Below are 18,657 nucleotides of genomic sequence, written 5' to 3' on the forward strand. Positions count from 1 at the left end.
CTTATGTGTGGTTTCATGTAGGCAGTACAAGGTGAATATGAAATATGAGCTGATAATGAACATGTTAAACCATGTGTCTGAAATTGAAACCTGACCTTCTGTGTGGTCTCACAACCTCTGGCATTGGCAGAAGGAAGCATGTGACAAAAGAAGTGTTCATTATTTGTTTTTTAAATGCAATCAAATGAGCAAATAGCATCTGTCATTTACCTTTTATTTCTGGATGGACACTTTCTTCCTTTAGGCTAGTGTGGGGCAGTGATGATGGACGTCTGAGATTTTAATACTGGGAGTGATGTTGATTTCCCACACACCCTCACCAATTTTTGATCCCTTTTTTTTTTTTGCCAGGGACTTAAAAAAAAAAAAAGAGTTGATATCATTCTCTGCAGGTCAAGCATAAGGCATACAATGTATTTTTTTTTGAAGTGCAGTGACCTCTGATTTATTCTTACTATGGACTGCACTAGCCACTTTGTTGCAGATGAGTTTGAATGAGAATTTCAAGTGAAATCAACAATGCAGAATGCCTGTGAGTCTTGCTTCATAGTGATGTCTGCAATTGCTGTAAGTAAACAAGTGAGCGATCTGCTCTCACCATGGCAGCAACTCATAGATGTTTGCAGCTGAGTTTTTTTTTTCTCCACCAGCTTTGAGGCATTTTAACCTGTTGAGGACGAGTCCCAAGAATACTCGAGGCAGGTGTCTATGGGACATGCATGTTAGATCAGTCCGTCCTCAGCAGGTTGATTGGCAGTAATTGCAAACTTTCTCAACCTTTTGTGTGCTGTGAGTGCTGATTGTCACAAAAAAACTCACCACATTATACACAATGTTCAAAGTTTCTGGCACAGAAAGGGTTAAATGAAAGGCTCCCTTGGTGGTTAACGTTTCGGTGAAGAAGTGGAAAGCACTTGTGGCGGCCGTCAAAAGTCAAAGACAAGTGTTGTGCGCCCTCATCACTGTGGGGTGATTTACGATCCACGGTAGTGACACGTATTCAAGTGTTTCGGTCATGGATGGTTAGCTGGAGTGTCTTACGCACTCCCGAGAAGGACTCTCGTGATAAGTTAATGTAGACCTTCACGACCTCTCGGTGCTATCAGTAATGGGGGATAAGTGACAGCTCAAATGACATTCGACTCTCGATGGAGTGTTTCTTCTGAACCTGAGGAGTTGAGGAAATTCGGCCGAGAGTCTTGTGCAATGTTACATGCAAAATGCCACTCTCCATTTCATTTTACTGTGACTAACGATGAATGGTACATCTATACCGTGTATCCCAGGCCCATATCTTTATGTTCCTTTTTTTTTATCCCCCCTTTCTGTTTGACCCGATGTTGGCAAACTTTGACAGAAATGCTAAAATACAAACTATAACAACAACAAACAGGACTTTTGAAAATACATGTATTGAAGTACGTTAAAATATACAGAACACACACACACTCCCTTCTTTAAGATAAACTTGAATCTCTAGTTAAACAAAATGAAAGAAAAGTCTTTCTCATATGTAAAGGGCCAGTTCTTACTGAACTGTCCAAATTTCGTCCTCTTTTGAGCGACCCGATATTCCGTTTTGCCCTCTGAATTTTGCCATGGCAGTGAAGGTTTTGAAAATCCTGTCCCTTCTCCTATTGTAATATGGTAACACATATCCTAATCCCCATCCATTCTCTTTACACTACTCTCCCTACATTGAATTTTGTACCTGCCCCCCATGGTCAAATTTAATCTTCACTTTGTGTTAACACCACATTTTTCTCTCCCCCCCCCAACCCATCCCCCTTTGGTCCCCCCCCCCCTCCTATTTTGCTCATCCCCCTCTCTGCTAACCCATCCCCACCTCCTCTTGGTCCCCCCTCACCCCATTCCCCGTTCCCTAATTGCCCCCACCCCTCTGTTTACCCGACCCCCTCCCTCAATCCATTCCCTTTTCCCCGCTTGATCCCAACCCCTCTTTCTGCTCAACCCACCCTCCACCTGCTCCCCTCTTGGTATCCCCTCCTTCCCCACCTCTACCTGGTTTGTGCCCCCCACCTCCTCCTCCCCTCCAGAATCGGGCTGTCCATGATGTGTGGCGACCCCTTCCAGCCGGACCTGGTCCTCTCCCCGGTCACCAGCAACCTGTGCGTGGCCACGCCCAACCAAGAGAACAGCCTTAGCTGCCACATGTTCCTGGTGGACACCAAGTGCCGGGTGGAGTTCGAGGTGGCCTCCTACCACCGGTCCGGGCGTCTCCGGGAAGAGCAGGTGCACCACGGCTACATCCTGGTATACTACGCCCAGCGCAAGGCCTCCCGGGAAGTGCTCAGGTGGGCGGAGTCATAAGTTCCATTCCTGGAATTCATAAGTTCCATTCCTGGAATTTGATTATGATTTGTTTTTTATGTAATTGTTAAGGAAGAGATAAATTCTTAAAAGAAAGCAACCATAGAACCAGTGGGCTTATGTCCCCTCTCAAAGACTTTGTCTCTGTCTGTCGTCTTTAAAAATATTCATTGAACTGTTCTTGTGGCACGTGTGTTAGATGACGTTTATTGATAATTTGATGATTATCTTGCGACCAGAAGGTGCTCTGGTGGGTGGAGTCTTTGGTTCCGCCCCCCTCTCTCTCTTCTTTATATGTCTTTACTCGCTTTTACTTTGTCCATTTTGTGGACAGCCTGATAGGCAGTGATCAGTATTGATTGGATTGCATCTTGCTGTTGTACAGGCCACCTGAAGAACTGTACAATGCATTTTGTTCAGAGGTTGCAAATAAAAGTGATGGTTTTGATGAGTCATAGATATGAGAAAAACACAAATTAAGTAATGTAGTGTGAAAGTGAGAAAAGAATATGACTCGTCGATGGGGTGACAAGACCTCGTATCTCAAAAATGTCAAACATTTTTTTTTTTGCTTAATGGTCAAATAATGGGTCAAGTGATATCTTGACCAAATCCCAACTGTCTTACTCCAACAATAAAGCCACCATGACATGTCAAAGAGAAGGCTTTCCCATTCACCACAGTGCTTTGGCCGCCATGTTTTTTTGCTCTCCTGAACATTTGTCATTTTTGAGATACGAGGTCTTGTCACCCCAGCGACGATGTGATGTTAGGCATCTCTGAATCTTCCAAGTAATAATTTCGAAGTTTTTACTATTTCTTTACATATGTACTAAATTGGTGATAATAATAGTAATAATGATAGTGATCTTTAATGATACCAATAATGGTTGTAATGGCGATGCAGATGATTACAATGCTAGTTTTGTGCACATATACAGTCAACCTCACTTACATCAAATCCAAAGGGAATGGTAGGAATTCATCGATGTACTTGAGTTTTGACTTACGTAGTACAATCAACATATCTTTATATCCATCTGTGGTAGAATTTTTTTCTTATTCAGCCATTGTTTGACTTGTGTGAAGTCGAGGTTGAATGTGTGTATCGTATAACAGGGATTCCAGTTTTGAGGAAAAACCTGAATTCATGCCCTGGTACAGTGCAGTTTCAAAGTAGCTTCATGTAGATATATTTCAGGCTATCTCTTTTATTCTACCTTGCATCCCTGATTGCACTGAATAACCCACTTAGACTGTGGTATATTGTTTATACGGGCGTGGTATATACTGACCCATCTTTTGCTCTTCTACCCCCTGCCTGCCCCGCATACTGGTTTCACCCCTCTCTCTAGGTGGTACCTCAAGCAGGTGGAGCCCATCCCCACCCTGGTGGTGGCAGTCTGTGAGGACATCAACTCGGCAGCGGAAGGCATCACCGAGATCAACCGGCTGGTAGATGAGACGAAGACTGCCAAACTCGTCACTGCCGTCTGCTCCACCTTCAGGGACCAAAGTAGGAACAGGGCGTGGTCTTAAAGGGATGGTATAGTGTTGGTGGAGATGAGGATTGGGCTTTTAGCTTTTTGGGAGATACCAAGAAACCACTTATGAAATAGTATAGAGAATGCCATTTTAAGAGGAATTCAAAGTTTATTTGATGAAAATCAGTTTTTGAATGGCTGAAACATCCAAAAACAAAGTAAAACAAAGCGATCGTAATAAAAGTTGGGTCCCTCCTTTTATTAGGATAACTTTGTTATGGGTATCTCAGCCATTTGAAAACCAGTTTTCATCAAATAAATGTTGAATTCCTCTTGGAATTATATGCTCTTTCATATTTAATAAGAGGTTTCTCATTTATCTCACCCGAAAATGTTAGAAACCTGAAGTTATGTTTCAACCAAAACTATATGATCCCTTTAAACTACCAAAATGCCAGTAGCAGTTATGGTTCTAGCAATACTTGTGTGTTGTATTAGTGACAGCAGCAGTAGGGAGCAGCTGTGATAGTAGCAATAGAAGGGGTACTGATGGGGTAATGGTTGAAGCTAAAGTGGTAATGTTAGTGGCAGTCAAAGCAGTAAAGGAGTGGTCTTAAACTTCTGAAATGCCAGTGGTAAATTGACTAATAACAATTTCCTATCTCATTCATCCATCCCCCTTCTCTTGTCGTCCCCCTCCATCCTTACTCTCGCCCCCTCCACCCTTACTCTCGCCCCCTCCACCCTTACTCTCGCCCCCTCCATCCTTACTCTCGCCCCCTCCACCCTTTCTCTCGCCCCCCTCCACCCTTTCTCTCGCCCCCCTCCACCCTTTCTCTCACCCCTCCACCCTTTCTCTCGCCCCCTCCACCCTTTCTCTCACCCCTCCACCCTTTCTCTCGCCCCCTCCACCCTTACTCTCGCCCCCTCCACCCTTTCTCTCGCCCCCTCCACCCTTTCTCTCGCCCCCCTCCACCCTTTCTCTCACCCCTCCACCCTTTCTCTCGCCCCCCTCCACCCTTTCTCTCGCCCCCTCCACCCTTTCTCTCGCCCCCTCCACCCTTTCTCTCACCCCCTCTACCCTTACTCTCGCCCCCCTCCACCCTTTCTCTCACCCCCCTCCAGCTGTGATCTACAACAAGTTCTTGAAGGATGCGTTTGACAGGAGGCGAGAGACAGAGAAGGCCTACAAGCTGGCAGACCCAGAGCCACAGTCGCCTGGCGACCGCCTCCCCATGATGCCCCCATCGCCTGCCCAGTAAGTGATGCCTTCACGACCGGTCCCACAATCTTTGGTATTGAATGCAGGATCCTCTCTTACAGAATGTATATACAGTCAAACCTGCCTTAGCGGCCACCTGTCTATAGCGGTCATCTGTCTCTAGCGACCACCTGCCATATATGACCACTAAGGAAAATTCTCCTGCAAGAGAAAAGCCATGTAAAAGGCCCTGCCTTTAGCATCTACCTGTCTATAACAGCTACTTTTTCAAGTACTGTAAAAGTGGATATTTTTGCGTGAGTAATTTTTCACGCTCTGCTGGATAAGACACAAGTTTGCCATTGTTTTAAATTCCGCAAAATGAAGACATGAACTACTGAAACGTATAGCAAGCAATAATATTTGCATGCTTTTAGTTTCTAGTTGCGGGAAAAGCACAAAAATTTCATCACCGCAAAAATTTCCACTTTTACTGTAGATGAAGTATTTACAGAGACGTACTTCTACACTCCTGACCTGCACTAATTATTTTTGTCTTTGCCTGTGTCTGTGTGTTTGTTCACAGGGAAGGGTCATTTGGTGGAGAGACGCCCACGACAGGTAATGACCTCTCTATTCCCTTTTGCACCTTGCAGGATCGATTCCTTTTTAAGATTGATTTCTTTTTTAGTCACAAAACGTCACTATTCAACATTCTGTCAGAACAGAACTTGCCATCTTGTCTCACACCCTTATATCAATCTTTACCTTGTGTGCTTTTCTGAGCAGTTTCATCCCATGGCGTCTTAGCAATCTATTACCTCATAGTGTAGGAAGTGATTTTAATGGTAGCATATGCCCTACTGAGTATGGCATGACCTTTAACCTCAACTTCCGGTCTCATGCCTTCATCCATTTGCTGTACATAAACTACTTCATCTTCTACCTTCTTCTTGTCTCAGCAACATTCTTTATTGAGGTAGAGATGAGTAGTGGGCATCTGTGTGTGTGTGTTCATGCAAGTTTCTGCCCATTGCTTGCCTCAGTCTGGGTTGGTCAGATCCAGTTTGATCCGGATTAGACCAGCCCTATATCTTCCTATGCATTGTGAAGTTTCTGCCCATTGCCTGCCTCAATCCGGTTTGATGCGATCCAGTTTGATCCAGTTTAGACAAGCCCTATATCTTCCTATGCATTGTGAAGTTTCTGCCCATTGCCTGCCTTAATCCGGTTTGATGCGATCCAGTTTGGTCCGGATTAGACCAGCCGTATATCCTCATGTCCACTGTGAATTTCCCATTTTGCCCCCAGAATGCACAGGGATGGACCATGAAATGTTGCAATGTCTACTTTTTCTCCTGGTGGTGTTCCTTGGCGTAGCCTTGTGGAAATATGGATGTGTTTTGATTGTTCACTGCTTGTTTCTTTAAAGGGACTGTACAGTACTGGTTGAGGTGGGGATTCATGTTTTTAACATTCCTAAGTGAGATAATGAGAAACCTCTTATGAAATATGAAAGAGCATGTGATTTTAAGAAGGATTCAACGTTTATTTGATGAAGATTGGTCTTCAAATGGCTGAGATATCCCTAAAAATGATAATAATAAAAGGCAACATGCCACAACTTTATTAGGATCTCTTTGTTTCACCTTGTTTTTGGATATCTCAGACATTTCAAAACCGATTTTCATCAAATAAACTTTTGACACCCCTTAGAATTGCATGCTCTTTGACATCTCATAGAGTGGTTTCTGAATATCTCGCAAAACGTTAAAAGCTAAATCCTCACCCCGACCAGAACTGTACACACCCTATAACATCTCTTTTTATTCTACTTACAATTGTAAATGCTAATGGAGAGGAAAATAGATATGTACATAGATAGATATTGTAACATATAGTATTATTTGAACTGAAAATGATGTACATATGAGCTTCTACTCTATTAAATATGAGAGTTAATGAAAAAGTTATCTGTTTGCTAGCCCATTATTTTATCAAGTACAATGGGTGTAGATTGATAGGACAATGGCAGCATTGAATTGAATTGAACTGAAAAGCTTTATTCACAAAAGCAGTCAAACATACCAGCCAATCGGCTTAGCTGCATTCAATGTACAAAGCAAACAGTCAAAATGAAATGAGAAAACTATGATATATCAAAAGACGCTCACAAAAAAGGGAAAACTGTGATTAAAACGGTTGCATTATAAACAGCCATTTACTAAACCGTGAAGTGATTCCAATATTGTCCTTACTATATAAATATGACCATGGGCTGGTAAATGCAAGTATAATAATGCATATATTGTACCTGTAAGTTAATCACCATAATCGCTTGTCTCATACGTATTAGACATGTAGCAATTTCTCTTATCTATCAGCCGTGTGCTAGATATCGCAGTATGCATTCGATATTGTGATTGCATATCATGTGAACTGTCATTTGAAGCTGTAGCAAACGTATGGTGTTTTTGAGAACCCCCTTCCCCTTATGGTGTGTTTACTAACATCAGAACTTATATAATGGGTTTGTTTAAGGCCCAGTGTTACTTGAAACCAAGTATTATTTTGCTGTTTACATCAGATAGTGAATGTCTACAGTGCGGGCATTACTGTACCTGTCATGAGTGACGAGAAAAGGTTATGCATTGTGAAGACTTACTAACAGGATTATGAGTACGTGGGACTGTGTAATGCAAAGGAGACCATCATGCATGGGGCAATACCAAAGTGGTTGTGTGAAAACTAATCTGGTCTGGTCTTGGAGAATTTTATATAAAGCACATCTCTACCGGTGTAAGTGTGGCACATGACCTTAAAAGTCATTGCACAGTACAACGATTTGATTCCCAAAAGTTCACTTGAGGTTTGATATTGCGATTTGGAATACTGTACCTTTCCGTGCAGTTCAGTTTTACTTTTTTTGTGGTCCAACACAAAGGAGCATTGAGCTTTGCTAAATGGGTATTACCTTTCATAAAGTCATAAGAGCCGTGTGGGCAAAAGTGCACGAACACGGAATATTTTATGACATTGACATTTTTTCATGCATGTTGTATTCTTTGTCCCCTGTGCAAAAATCAAAACATGCAAAGATTTTGTTTTGTATTTCATTTTCTTTTGATGTACGTGTAGATAATACCATCAGTGTTGCAACGTATTAATCTGAAAACTATCAATAGTTGTCCTGGTGTACATGTCGACATTCACCAGATTGAAAATGTAAATCTTGTCTTGCAAGACCTAATGTGAAAAACTATATGTGTGTAAAAATATTCACGTTTACAGTACTGTATTTGTGCACAATATGTGGGTTGGTGCATATTTGATGGAGATGTCAGGGCAAGATGAAGCTTGTAAGAGTAGCGCTGATGAAGTAAAATGAGAATGGATGATTTGCCTTGCTTCATTTTCTGGCTTTCTCATCCGCTTGAGGTTGTGGGGAAATATCTGGAGGGCAATTCATGAAGCATTTTGTCAGATATTTCGTCTGACAAACTGTTAAAAGCTACTGAAATCCTTGCATCTGATTGGCTGAAAACCACAATATCAGATATTGTGGTTTTCTTGCCAGCAAGGGAGAGACAAAAAAAATGAAAAATGGGAAAAAAAATTTGCTAACGATATCCTCTCTCGTTTTCCCCCTCTTTTTTTCCTTTCTTCACATTTTTCCTTCCCGTCAAACCCGATCCATTCCACTTGAATCCTCCTCGATTCCCTCGTCCCATCGCATGCCGCTTTCTCTGTGGGCTTTGGTCCTTGATGTGCTACGATGTTCATTCATTTCAATGTCGTGGATTCTGTAATACATTTGTTCGTGAATATTGCCTTCCCCTCCTCTACGTGTGTTGCCATATTACACCTTGTGTGTAAACATCTGTACACCGGTGTTGCATTTCTTAATTGATGTTGACACATTATGTTCGGTGATAACATTTCTTCACCTGTCTTACTGTGTGTACATACATTGGTCTGACTCATTTGTATGTGACTTACATGTATCTGTATACCCCCAACCATTTTACACTGTGTATAATGTGGTGTTTTCTGTGTTGGTGTTGCATGCCTTCCTTTGGTGTTTGCCATGTTTGTGTACTTCTTTGTGTGTTGGTGTTTGCGAATACACGTGTACTCCATCACAAATGTAATGTTTTGATTCTCATTTCAAACGCTGTACTCTTACTTTCGAGTTTACCTCCTGTATTCTGTGCATATCGCTGCTCACGTTCAATATCGCCCTGAAAATGATCTCTCTTCAATTTCATCAAATTTCTGCTTCTGCTTTTGATTAAGTTTTTACTTTCAATGCATCACGTCATATATTACTGATGATGCAAGTAATGATATAACTTCTTATTTCAATTATGAAAAACTGCCGTTATGTTCCGACCAATTTCTTTGCACTTGGTACACGTGGTTGCCATGGATGATGTTACAATATTGCGCCATCCCTTATTTTGCATTATGTTTTAACCTTTCTGTTCAACTGATTTAATATGCATGAAATTGATTTGGCGAATCGTACAATGGCCACTTGTTACGCATCATGCCACCGAACTCCCCGAAACTCCCCTGCCCCCCTACCCTGCCCCCATCCTCCTCGGAACCCGCTCGAAACACCCAAAAATAATAAACTCAACTCCCAAACACCAGGATTCACTCCGGAGTTTGTTCCCCGTAATCGGTCGGTGTCGAGCGAGGCGGTGGTCCACGACTCGCTGGTCAAACCCAGCGAGATTCGCAACAGGGTCCGACTCCAGCAGTCGCACTTTTCCAGCAGAGGTACACGTCCGGTGTAATGAGCAAGCCTGGAAGAACACTTGCTCCAATTGTGTTATTAACACTCTACACAGAACACTGTAGATCGTACAATGCATACTGCATTGGGACTGCTTAATATGTTTGTTACACCCAAAAAACTTCTTACGCAGGATAGTTTACACTATACACTGCAGTTACACTACTTGTATGTAGATGTACAGTAAGCACAATGTTTCCTTTGTTCTTGAATCCTCTCAATACCCGCTTCTCAGGTTGAGGATTATTACACCCTGATTACACCAAATTCTAATGATTTTGGCTGGTGTTTATGACGAACGTATGACATTTGCAGAGGGTAGCCAAGTTTGGCATGAAAAAACAAGAGACCAAATATGAAAATTTTTTTGAAATGATGCATGGTTCCCCATTTCAGCCATGTTGTAGTGAATATTGTACGCTTCCTTCAAACTCCATACATGCAAGTTTTTGGATTTTAAACATGTATATCCTTTGACTTGAATTGTGCTAGGCAATGGAATTTGCCCATTTCTGTAAGGTTTATATCCATAAATGGATTCCATTGTCCTCATGTATCTTGATGCTAAGTCAGGCAAGTCATAAATAGGTTTCAACACTGTCCTGTCCACTCTTATCATTAATGGCTGCCTGAAAGCCTGCAGAACAATTTATTTGAACTATCTACATGTATTTGCTATTGTAATAAAAACAATGACAGCAAGTGAGTTTCCAAGGTAGCAGCTTGGTTCCAGCCAATCAGCCACCGATATATTTTCAGCTGTTGCCATGGTAACCATGATAAATGAACCTTGATAGCAAATATGTCTGTATGCTTTTGGGGGCCCTGAATCAGCACAGATACATACTTTGTATCTAGGCAGCAGTGTTTGGATGTATGCTTTGGATAGTTCAGAGGTTCACAAGAAATGGCCTTTTGTTGTTTTCGTTGTAGTCTGTTTGAAATTTCTTTGTAGCATTTCAAGATTTGTGCAAAAGGAGCTGCATTGAAAAGTGCTCATCAAATATATCAGAATGAATTGTGTATTTGCATGCTGACATATGTATTCTCCTCATGAAAGATTTTCCTTGTGGTTGAATTGTTCATTTCAGTTTGTTGGGTTTTACAGCTGCTTTCATTTTTCTACTCTGCTTGTTCCCTTTTGCTTTCTTTTTTATTTTTTTTCCTGCTCAAAAAATTTGATTTTGCATCGCGAGCAGGAAGTGACGATGTCTACGAAGACATTCGATCCGACTTTTCGACGCCGGGCCGGAGAAATAGCGCTCGGACCAGCAGTGAAGGTGAGGCCCCGTCTAGCGTTTTTGCACCACTTTCGAAGTGAAATTCCACCTCATGCTCAAATTTTGCCTGTGACAAATAAGGGTTTTTGGGTTTTGTTTTGTTTTTTGCTTTGTTTTTTTTTAAGGAAAAGAGTCCGATACACAATGTGGTAGAGGTGTCATTAAATGAGACTCTCAATAAGAAGGCTGTAGAATGCTAAACTTTGACATGTTTCCATGAAGTAGTGATATAAAGAATATTAATTTTTCGGCAGTGGTGATGTCATTACCTCAAAAGTCTTCCATGCACCTCGACATATATTGTCATCAAACTTCCCTTCTCGTTTTTAACGTGGAATGAAATAAGAGTGAGTTACATTCTTGCCGTCGGATCTTTCAGTCTTGAAATAGCCCTGCAATAAATGACTGCACAGGGGAAAATCATTCACAGTGGAATTATCGACCCCCCAAACTTCAAATGATTTACGTGCACGTTCCGTGAGCTTTTAAAGCAAACCATTGTTTCATGAACGTTGTATTAAAGTCACTACATTCAGCATGGGAAGAACGCCTGTTGTTTGGATGGAGGATTGCTCTAAATTGAAGATAATAATGAAGTATTTTGGGTAGATTTAAATACAGTCTATCAAAGTTAGCCCATCCGTTAAGAATAAAAAGTCAATATTTATGTCACTGTACATGATTGTATGACAGTTTCCTCAGTTCATTGCATGGACGTATTTTGTTCTTCAAAACTGCAATACCCTAAGCCCATAATGGGCCACTCAGCGAAAAGACACTGCCCTTATGTGTTGCTCTTCGCCATCATCCATAACAAATACATCGAGTGTGCCGTGATATTGCCTTTTGCAGCTCACCATCCATTCTAATGAGTGATAAATTTGCAAACCCTTAAAGTGTTGCTGTGTAATTTGCAATGGAATATTCACAATTTTTTGTTGGTTTTGAATTTACTTGAAGCATCACATGCGTACATCTCGCACGAGACATCTCATCAACAGCATTGTAGTTTTGCCTTTGGTTTTGTTTGTTTCTCCTTTTTGTAACAAGCATGGTTAAATTGCAATTTTTATAGCTGTTTGACAAACTAACATTTTATCTGATGAGAGTATAGAGACAGCCGAGACTTGTGTGTGTACATTTAATGTGGTTTTGTCTTTTGTTTCGTACGTAGAGTGAATGACATCACTGGTTTTGTGGGGAAAAAGGAATATAGAATCAAAAGTGCTATCAAAAAAGATTTGCATCATTGTGAAATCTCAACATTTGTGAATGTAGAATGCCCAACTTCATTCTGTGGCATCAATATCATCATGATTTTTAAAAAATGCATACCATGATGTTTTAAGTAGAGTGATGTAATTTTTTTTCTTTTTTTAAGTGTGTGATTCCTCACATAATCGAGTCGTATGTGTCTATGAAGGCTGCAGATATGAAAAGACATAAAGTAAAATGAAAACATGAAGAAAAATGTTGAAAAAGCGTTTGACAAAGTTTTGGACAGTATGCCAGATACCTTATTATCGTCCCGTTTTCTCCTGTATTTTCTCTCCCCCATTTTCCCGCTCCCAAAACCTTCCTCTCATCTTCCCCCTTTTTTTCCCCGAAATGTCACCATCACCCCTTTTCTCCCTCAACACCTTCTCCTTCCTCCCCAATCAAAAAACATGAACCACATAACCTCGAAACTGAAATTCAAACCAAAGCAGCAAGAATATACCACACACCCCACTACGAGAGCAGGCCGCGGCGGTGGGGCTCGGAGTTGCGGCGGAAACCAAACTCGGCCTTACCACCCACCCCTCTTAACTCCGGTTCCGAAGGTAGCGTTACGTGTCTTGTCGATGTTGTCATCTCTCATTCCTGTCACTCTCGTATGTGTGCATCTAAGTACCATTGTGGTTGTCATCCTGTGGTCTCGCCTGTCCGCTTTCTGTCACACGGTGGCGCTCTTCTTCTCTCTGGCTGTGCACCACCGATCTCGGTAGGACATACTAGATATCTCGTTGGCCCATTCATGCTGTACAAATAAGTGAAGCCGCCATCTCACCAGGCACACTCTATGGGGACTTGCACACATTTTCCAGCAGACTGTTGCCATGATCACATGATGTCATGAGCTCCATACACAAGTGTATACTATGGTGGTTGTGCCTGGTAAAATGGCGGTGCAGTGGCTTCAAAGCAATGAGCGCATGAGATATCCAGGTATTTCCTGTAGAGATCAGTGCTGTGCACACTTTTCCTGGGTTGTTTGTATTGTTTTGTTTGTCCTCCATGATTCTATGTCTTTATGTCTTCATGTAAACATTATACAAACATTTTGTATATATCTCATAGGACACCCCAAGAGGAGTTTTGCCACTTGCTCCCCATGGGAGAGTAAAATTGTGTACTACTTGCATGGTTTGTGTGCATTGTGTGTGTTCTGCATGTTGCACTATACAAAGTGGTGGCATCATTTACATATTTGTACACAATCCTGTCTGATCAACTATGCACACAACCCTCACGCTCATGCATATATGCAAATATTAAAAAAATAACCATGTACTCATATCTTTATGTCTTCTCATTATATACATGTAAATCGTGAATGAATGATTGTGTGGTTGGGTGTTGTAAATGTTCCCCCCTTTGTTAAATCTCTATAATGCTGGGTAATTTATCCTGTATACCATTCCACATATTTTAATGCATATATGACAAATGCTGAGATATATTGGAACCATAAATTCTTTTTCACATCTAATCATCATCTGTAATTGAGGATAATTTTTGTGATGTGGCAATTTTCACAAAGTTTGCTCTGTATGATACTAACATGGAAATGAACACTTGCAAACATTTTGTTGTCAATGATCTTGTTTAATTCACACAAACTGGCATTTACTGGAGGCCTCGATAGCTTGCGAAATTTAAAAATAATTTGAACGTAGTCTTCTGAGACGGAGTAGAGAGGATTGATCTTGCGGCAACTTCACTCCGACTTATAGTCTTGCTTCTGTGCATACTTAACGGTCGTGGATTTTGGAAATGGTGTGATAAAGCACTTTTTGCTTCACAAAAAGGCATGCTGGGAAGATGTTTTGGGACTCGTGTGGAATGTGGCATGATGGTTGATTATGTATTACTCTGGCGTGGTTGACTAATATTTGACTAGGTCTGTGCATTCTCAGAGTCTCGAAGGGTAGGCTCTTGATTTGCACATCACGTTTGACTCGTTGCGCAAATTGATCAGTATCGCGCACAAACGAGGAAAAAGAAACATCGTAGCAATCGTATGCAGAGAGGTGCGATTACTTCAGATCAATTTCAGCAGCCAAAGATACAACTGTAGTTGTCACTGTGGCAAAACACCTCTGCATGTATTTATTCGTCGGTGTGGACATATTTATGGGATGTGTGACCATTGCATGAGTATTTAAGGGGAGTAATCATTTCCTTATACTGTTTACAGTGCACATATTTCCCCCAGTAGGATCCCACAGATAAGTTGGTTCAGATGTGATTATGGATCCCTGTCCTTAACTGTTTCCCTCCTGTATATTGCACCTGCAAAGTTTTCCTATCTAATAGGAATATTCCTCCTTTTCTTTTCAGGAAGGGAGAAACAGTGTTCAACCTTGTATTTTCTGTTCTTTTTCTTCTTCTTCTTCTTCTTCTTCTTCTTCTTCTTCTTCTTCTTCTTTTTGTTAAAGAACACTGTAATGATGTGTTGAGATTGGGGAAGTACATGTGTATACATTCTTTGGCAATATTTTTCCCTGTGTATTCTGAGTGAATGAATTTCACGGTTAACAGGTGTGCTGTATTATACTGGTATCCTTGCATGACACATAAATGAATGTATCTCTGTGTAGTCGTCACAGACAGGCCCATATTTGAAGACCGCTGTAGCTGCGTTTGCATGTGTCTGTGTGTGTACAATACAAAGTGAGGGCAGAAATAGTGAATGTATTGTCATGTAAGATTCTACACTCTATTCTACATCTGTAGTACATGTCTCATATTTTTATGAAATAGTTTCGCCATCTCTTGGAAAATTTGTCATGATTTATAAAAGCTATAAGTAAACCAAAGACATCTGTTCAGTCTAAGGGATGATGTGTATTAAACTGAGTTGATGTGTTGAGTGTTAGATGATGGTAGGATGTGTGCGATGAATCCTACTGTGACATTGCTTATGAGAGGAAATTTGAATAGATGCATTGGAAAGAGAGAAAAAAAAAATAGAAGTGCTTCATCCTACGCTGCATTCTAATCTTGCCGACATCCCCATTCATCATGACTTCCACATGACATCCTGTCTCGCATTATTAATGCTTCCATGCCTAACACAGATCATCATCGTCTCTCATTTCTCTTTGCGAATCCTCTCTTTTTTCCCCACCCCCTCCCCACTGCATCATCTGCTTTTCAAACTCCCGCAAAATGGTAACCAATAAAATGACGTCGTCAACGACCGAACGCTTTCAAACTTTGCAGCAGTCTACGCTCAGGTGGAGAGGCGCGGTTCGGAGCCAGTGCGACCGAGTGCGTCGACGTTCCGCCCAGGCGAAGGTTGGTTTCTCTGCATGATGCCTCCTCTCGTGAACAATAATGGCACAATCCCTCCAGGGGGGCTGAGCTGCCCCCCTCCCCATCCCTCTCACTCCTAACCTGATTAACCCGTTGAGAGCCGCCTGATTTGGCTGTAACACATTTCCCCCATAGACGCCTGCCCGATTTGTTTGGAACCAATCTTCAATGGGTTATTAGTTCTCCCTCCAGCTGAGCTCTTAAACTTTTTGATGAGTAACTCTTGTAACCTTACTGTCCATCACCAACCTTATCTTCCTTTACTTAATGTTTTATTTTCCTCCTTAATATCTCTGTATCTTACATTCATATGTATCCTCATTTTATCTTCAGTCTATGAAAAAGAACCGTCATTATTTCTCTTATATTTCTTGAAATCAAATTGCTACTTTTTTTACCTCATTTCATGCTTGATTTCTGTCGCATCATTTGTTTGCATGCCTTCTTTCCCTCTTCCAAATGATGAGTATTTGTAAACCTCTGTTACCACCTTTTGATATATACCTTCTCATCCATGATGGCAGACACTGCTAGATGGCTCCTTATATAACCCTTTGTGTGCTTTGCGTACTGATTGACATTGACAATCTGATGATGTTGTACATACCATCTAAAGTCTTTGGAATAGAAAGGGTTACTTATCCACACTTACTCTGTCTTCTTTTCTAATGTGGCATGCTGTATCATTAATGGTATTAAGTTTTTGCTGTATGGTTAACTCATATGGGGGGGGGGGATATTCTCCCCCCTTAACCCACTACGTCATTCCCCCCCCCCCACCTCCCTTCCCAACATCTTTAGGATTATGATGAAACAGATTATGATGTTTACGTGTATACAAAAAGGGTCATGAAAACTTGGTGATCAATCTTTCTTTTCAATAGTACAAGGCATTGCTGTTTATCTGATAGCATACAATGTTTGGCTTTACTGAGGCGTGCGAAAAAATTCATATCAATATTCATATCATTCGATTCACATATTTAAACTTCAGTTTAAGACACTCATTACATAACAGGGGTACAAAGTGTATCATGGAAAAATTACAGGTTGGCCGTGACTTTGGCACTTTGTAAATAAAGCAACAGCTGTCAGCGGGTCTGGGCAAACCAGAGTAATGACAGATGAAATTTGTTGAGTGTGTGTATGTGTGTGTTGGGGGGGGGGGGGATTTTTAATAAAATGCATTAACAAAAGCTCCTAATTACCCCATAAGATATGTCTCTATCAAATCCCTCCTGCCAAACTGCTCAGCAACAATTTTTGAGAAAGTCTTATCTGCCATAAAATGGGAACTTTGTAGCAGTTACAAGTTCCAACTGATTTTCTTTTGTACTTGATGGACTATGTTTATTGGTAAACTAATGATGGATTCTTTATATTTTTTTTGCTGTGTTTATCCTTTTTCTGCACCTGTAAGGCATGTTCTAACATACATGTAGCTTTTATATATTAAGAATTAAGTTGTGTTTGAGTTTAATGGAAATTACCCAGTAACATATCTTTATATCGCACAGCACTTCTAAGATGAGAAAACTAATCTTGAATTCGTGCATTTCCCAATTTCCCTTGTGTTATAAATATTTGCTGTACAGTGCATATATTATTGAATGTGCTCTGAATGACACGTGGTCGCTGTATGCTACCATGGTTGAACATTTGATGGATATATGCATATTCGTATTATGTACAATTGTATATTTACATGTACATATATGAATATATAATGTTCATTGGCATGCCATATACATTGCTGCACTATACAAACTTTTGTGACTTTACATTCAGTTTGACGACAGATGGATAAAAGGGATGGTATACCTTTGGTTGAGATGGGGGGTCCAGATTTCACATTTTTGTGAGATAATCAGAAACCACAATATGAATAATACTACAGAGCATACAATTCTACGAGGAAGGCAATATGTATTTGATGAAAATTGGTTTTGAAATGGCTGAGATACATGTATATACCAAAAGAATAAAACAAAGTGATCCTATAAAAGGTGGGTCCCACCTTTTATTGGGACCTCTTTGTTTTTGGATATCTCGGCCATTTCAAAACCAATTTTCATCAAATAAAGTTTGCATTCCTCTTAAAATCTTATGCTCCTTCATATTACGTCTGGGGTTTCTCACTACATGTATCTCACAAAAAAGGTTGAAAACCTGAAGCCCCATCTCAGCCAAAGCTAAACCATCCCTTTAATTTCATCAATATGTAATCATACATCAAATCTTAAGGTGCCTGATCCATCTTTGTTTGTCGGTGATTGTATTTTTTTGCATTAGTTTTGTGGAGTGCTGCATATTTTCAGTGTGGTTGTGGAATGGTATCCAATGATTATGCGTCCAACATACCATTTGTGTTGCGTGTTCAAATTTTGATATGCGCTTTGTTCACAAAAGATTGTCTAGACAAGAGAAAATTTTGTCGGTAGCTTGCCCTCCCTAGCAACAACTGATGGAGACTAACTGAAGCTTGATAGGTTTGGTATGCAAGGCTTGAAATGAGAGTGTAATCTATAGTCTCAAAGACAAAGACAAGTGAACATTTTTGCAAAATTCGTCTTACCATACCTTGGCGAGCACGAAAAATTACTCACACAAAGATTGTCGCCTTTACAATATGTTGGATCCATCTAAAAAGACAGACTTGGCAAGTACAACGTAGAGAGCTATCCATTCACATGTTACTGATGAAATTATTTAACATGCCATTTCTCATAAAACTACTGTACAAAGTACATACTGTACAAAAATGTATGTATGAGATCATACCTATTGTATATGTATATCATCATCATCAACATCATCATCATCAGATATTATTTGCCATGTCATTGTACATTGTTTTCATAACTAGTTTTATTGATTGTCATCTATCTTAAGATGGCTGGAAGGTAATGGGTGGGATGGCCTTTAATATTCTTTCCTCTCTTTGTTTGGTGGCCAAAAAGAACGCAAATATGTACAGTC

The 18,657-nt window shown here is 40.6% G+C and overlaps 1 protein-coding gene across 1 annotated transcript in view; it reads left to right on the top strand.

Annotated features, from left to right (window-relative positions):
• Window positions 1-18,657, top strand: part of LOC139739223 (rho GTPase-activating protein 5-like) — a 112,285-nt gene that overhangs the window by 20,780 nt on the left and 72,848 nt on the right. Inside the window, exons 13-19 of the mRNA XM_071649841.1 lie at window positions 2,058-2,315; window positions 3,687-3,847; window positions 4,941-5,073; window positions 5,603-5,637; window positions 9,673-9,801; window positions 11,017-11,097; window positions 12,804-12,920. Coding sequence (XP_071505942.1) covers window positions 2,058-2,315; window positions 3,687-3,847; window positions 4,941-5,073; window positions 5,603-5,637; window positions 9,673-9,801; window positions 11,017-11,097; window positions 12,804-12,920 — 914 coding nt within the window. The remainder of the gene's footprint in view (window positions 1-2,057; window positions 2,316-3,686; window positions 3,848-4,940; window positions 5,074-5,602; window positions 5,638-9,672; window positions 9,802-11,016; window positions 11,098-12,803; window positions 12,921-18,657) is intronic.

Source organism: Diadema antillarum, unplaced genomic scaffold (genome assembly GCF_040938485.1).
Source record: "Diadema antillarum isolate AM-2024a unplaced genomic scaffold, OU_Dant_1.0 seq00000791_RagTag, whole genome shotgun sequence".
NCBI classification, from domain to species: domain Eukaryota; kingdom Metazoa; phylum Echinodermata; class Echinoidea; order Diadematoida; family Diadematidae; genus Diadema; species Diadema antillarum.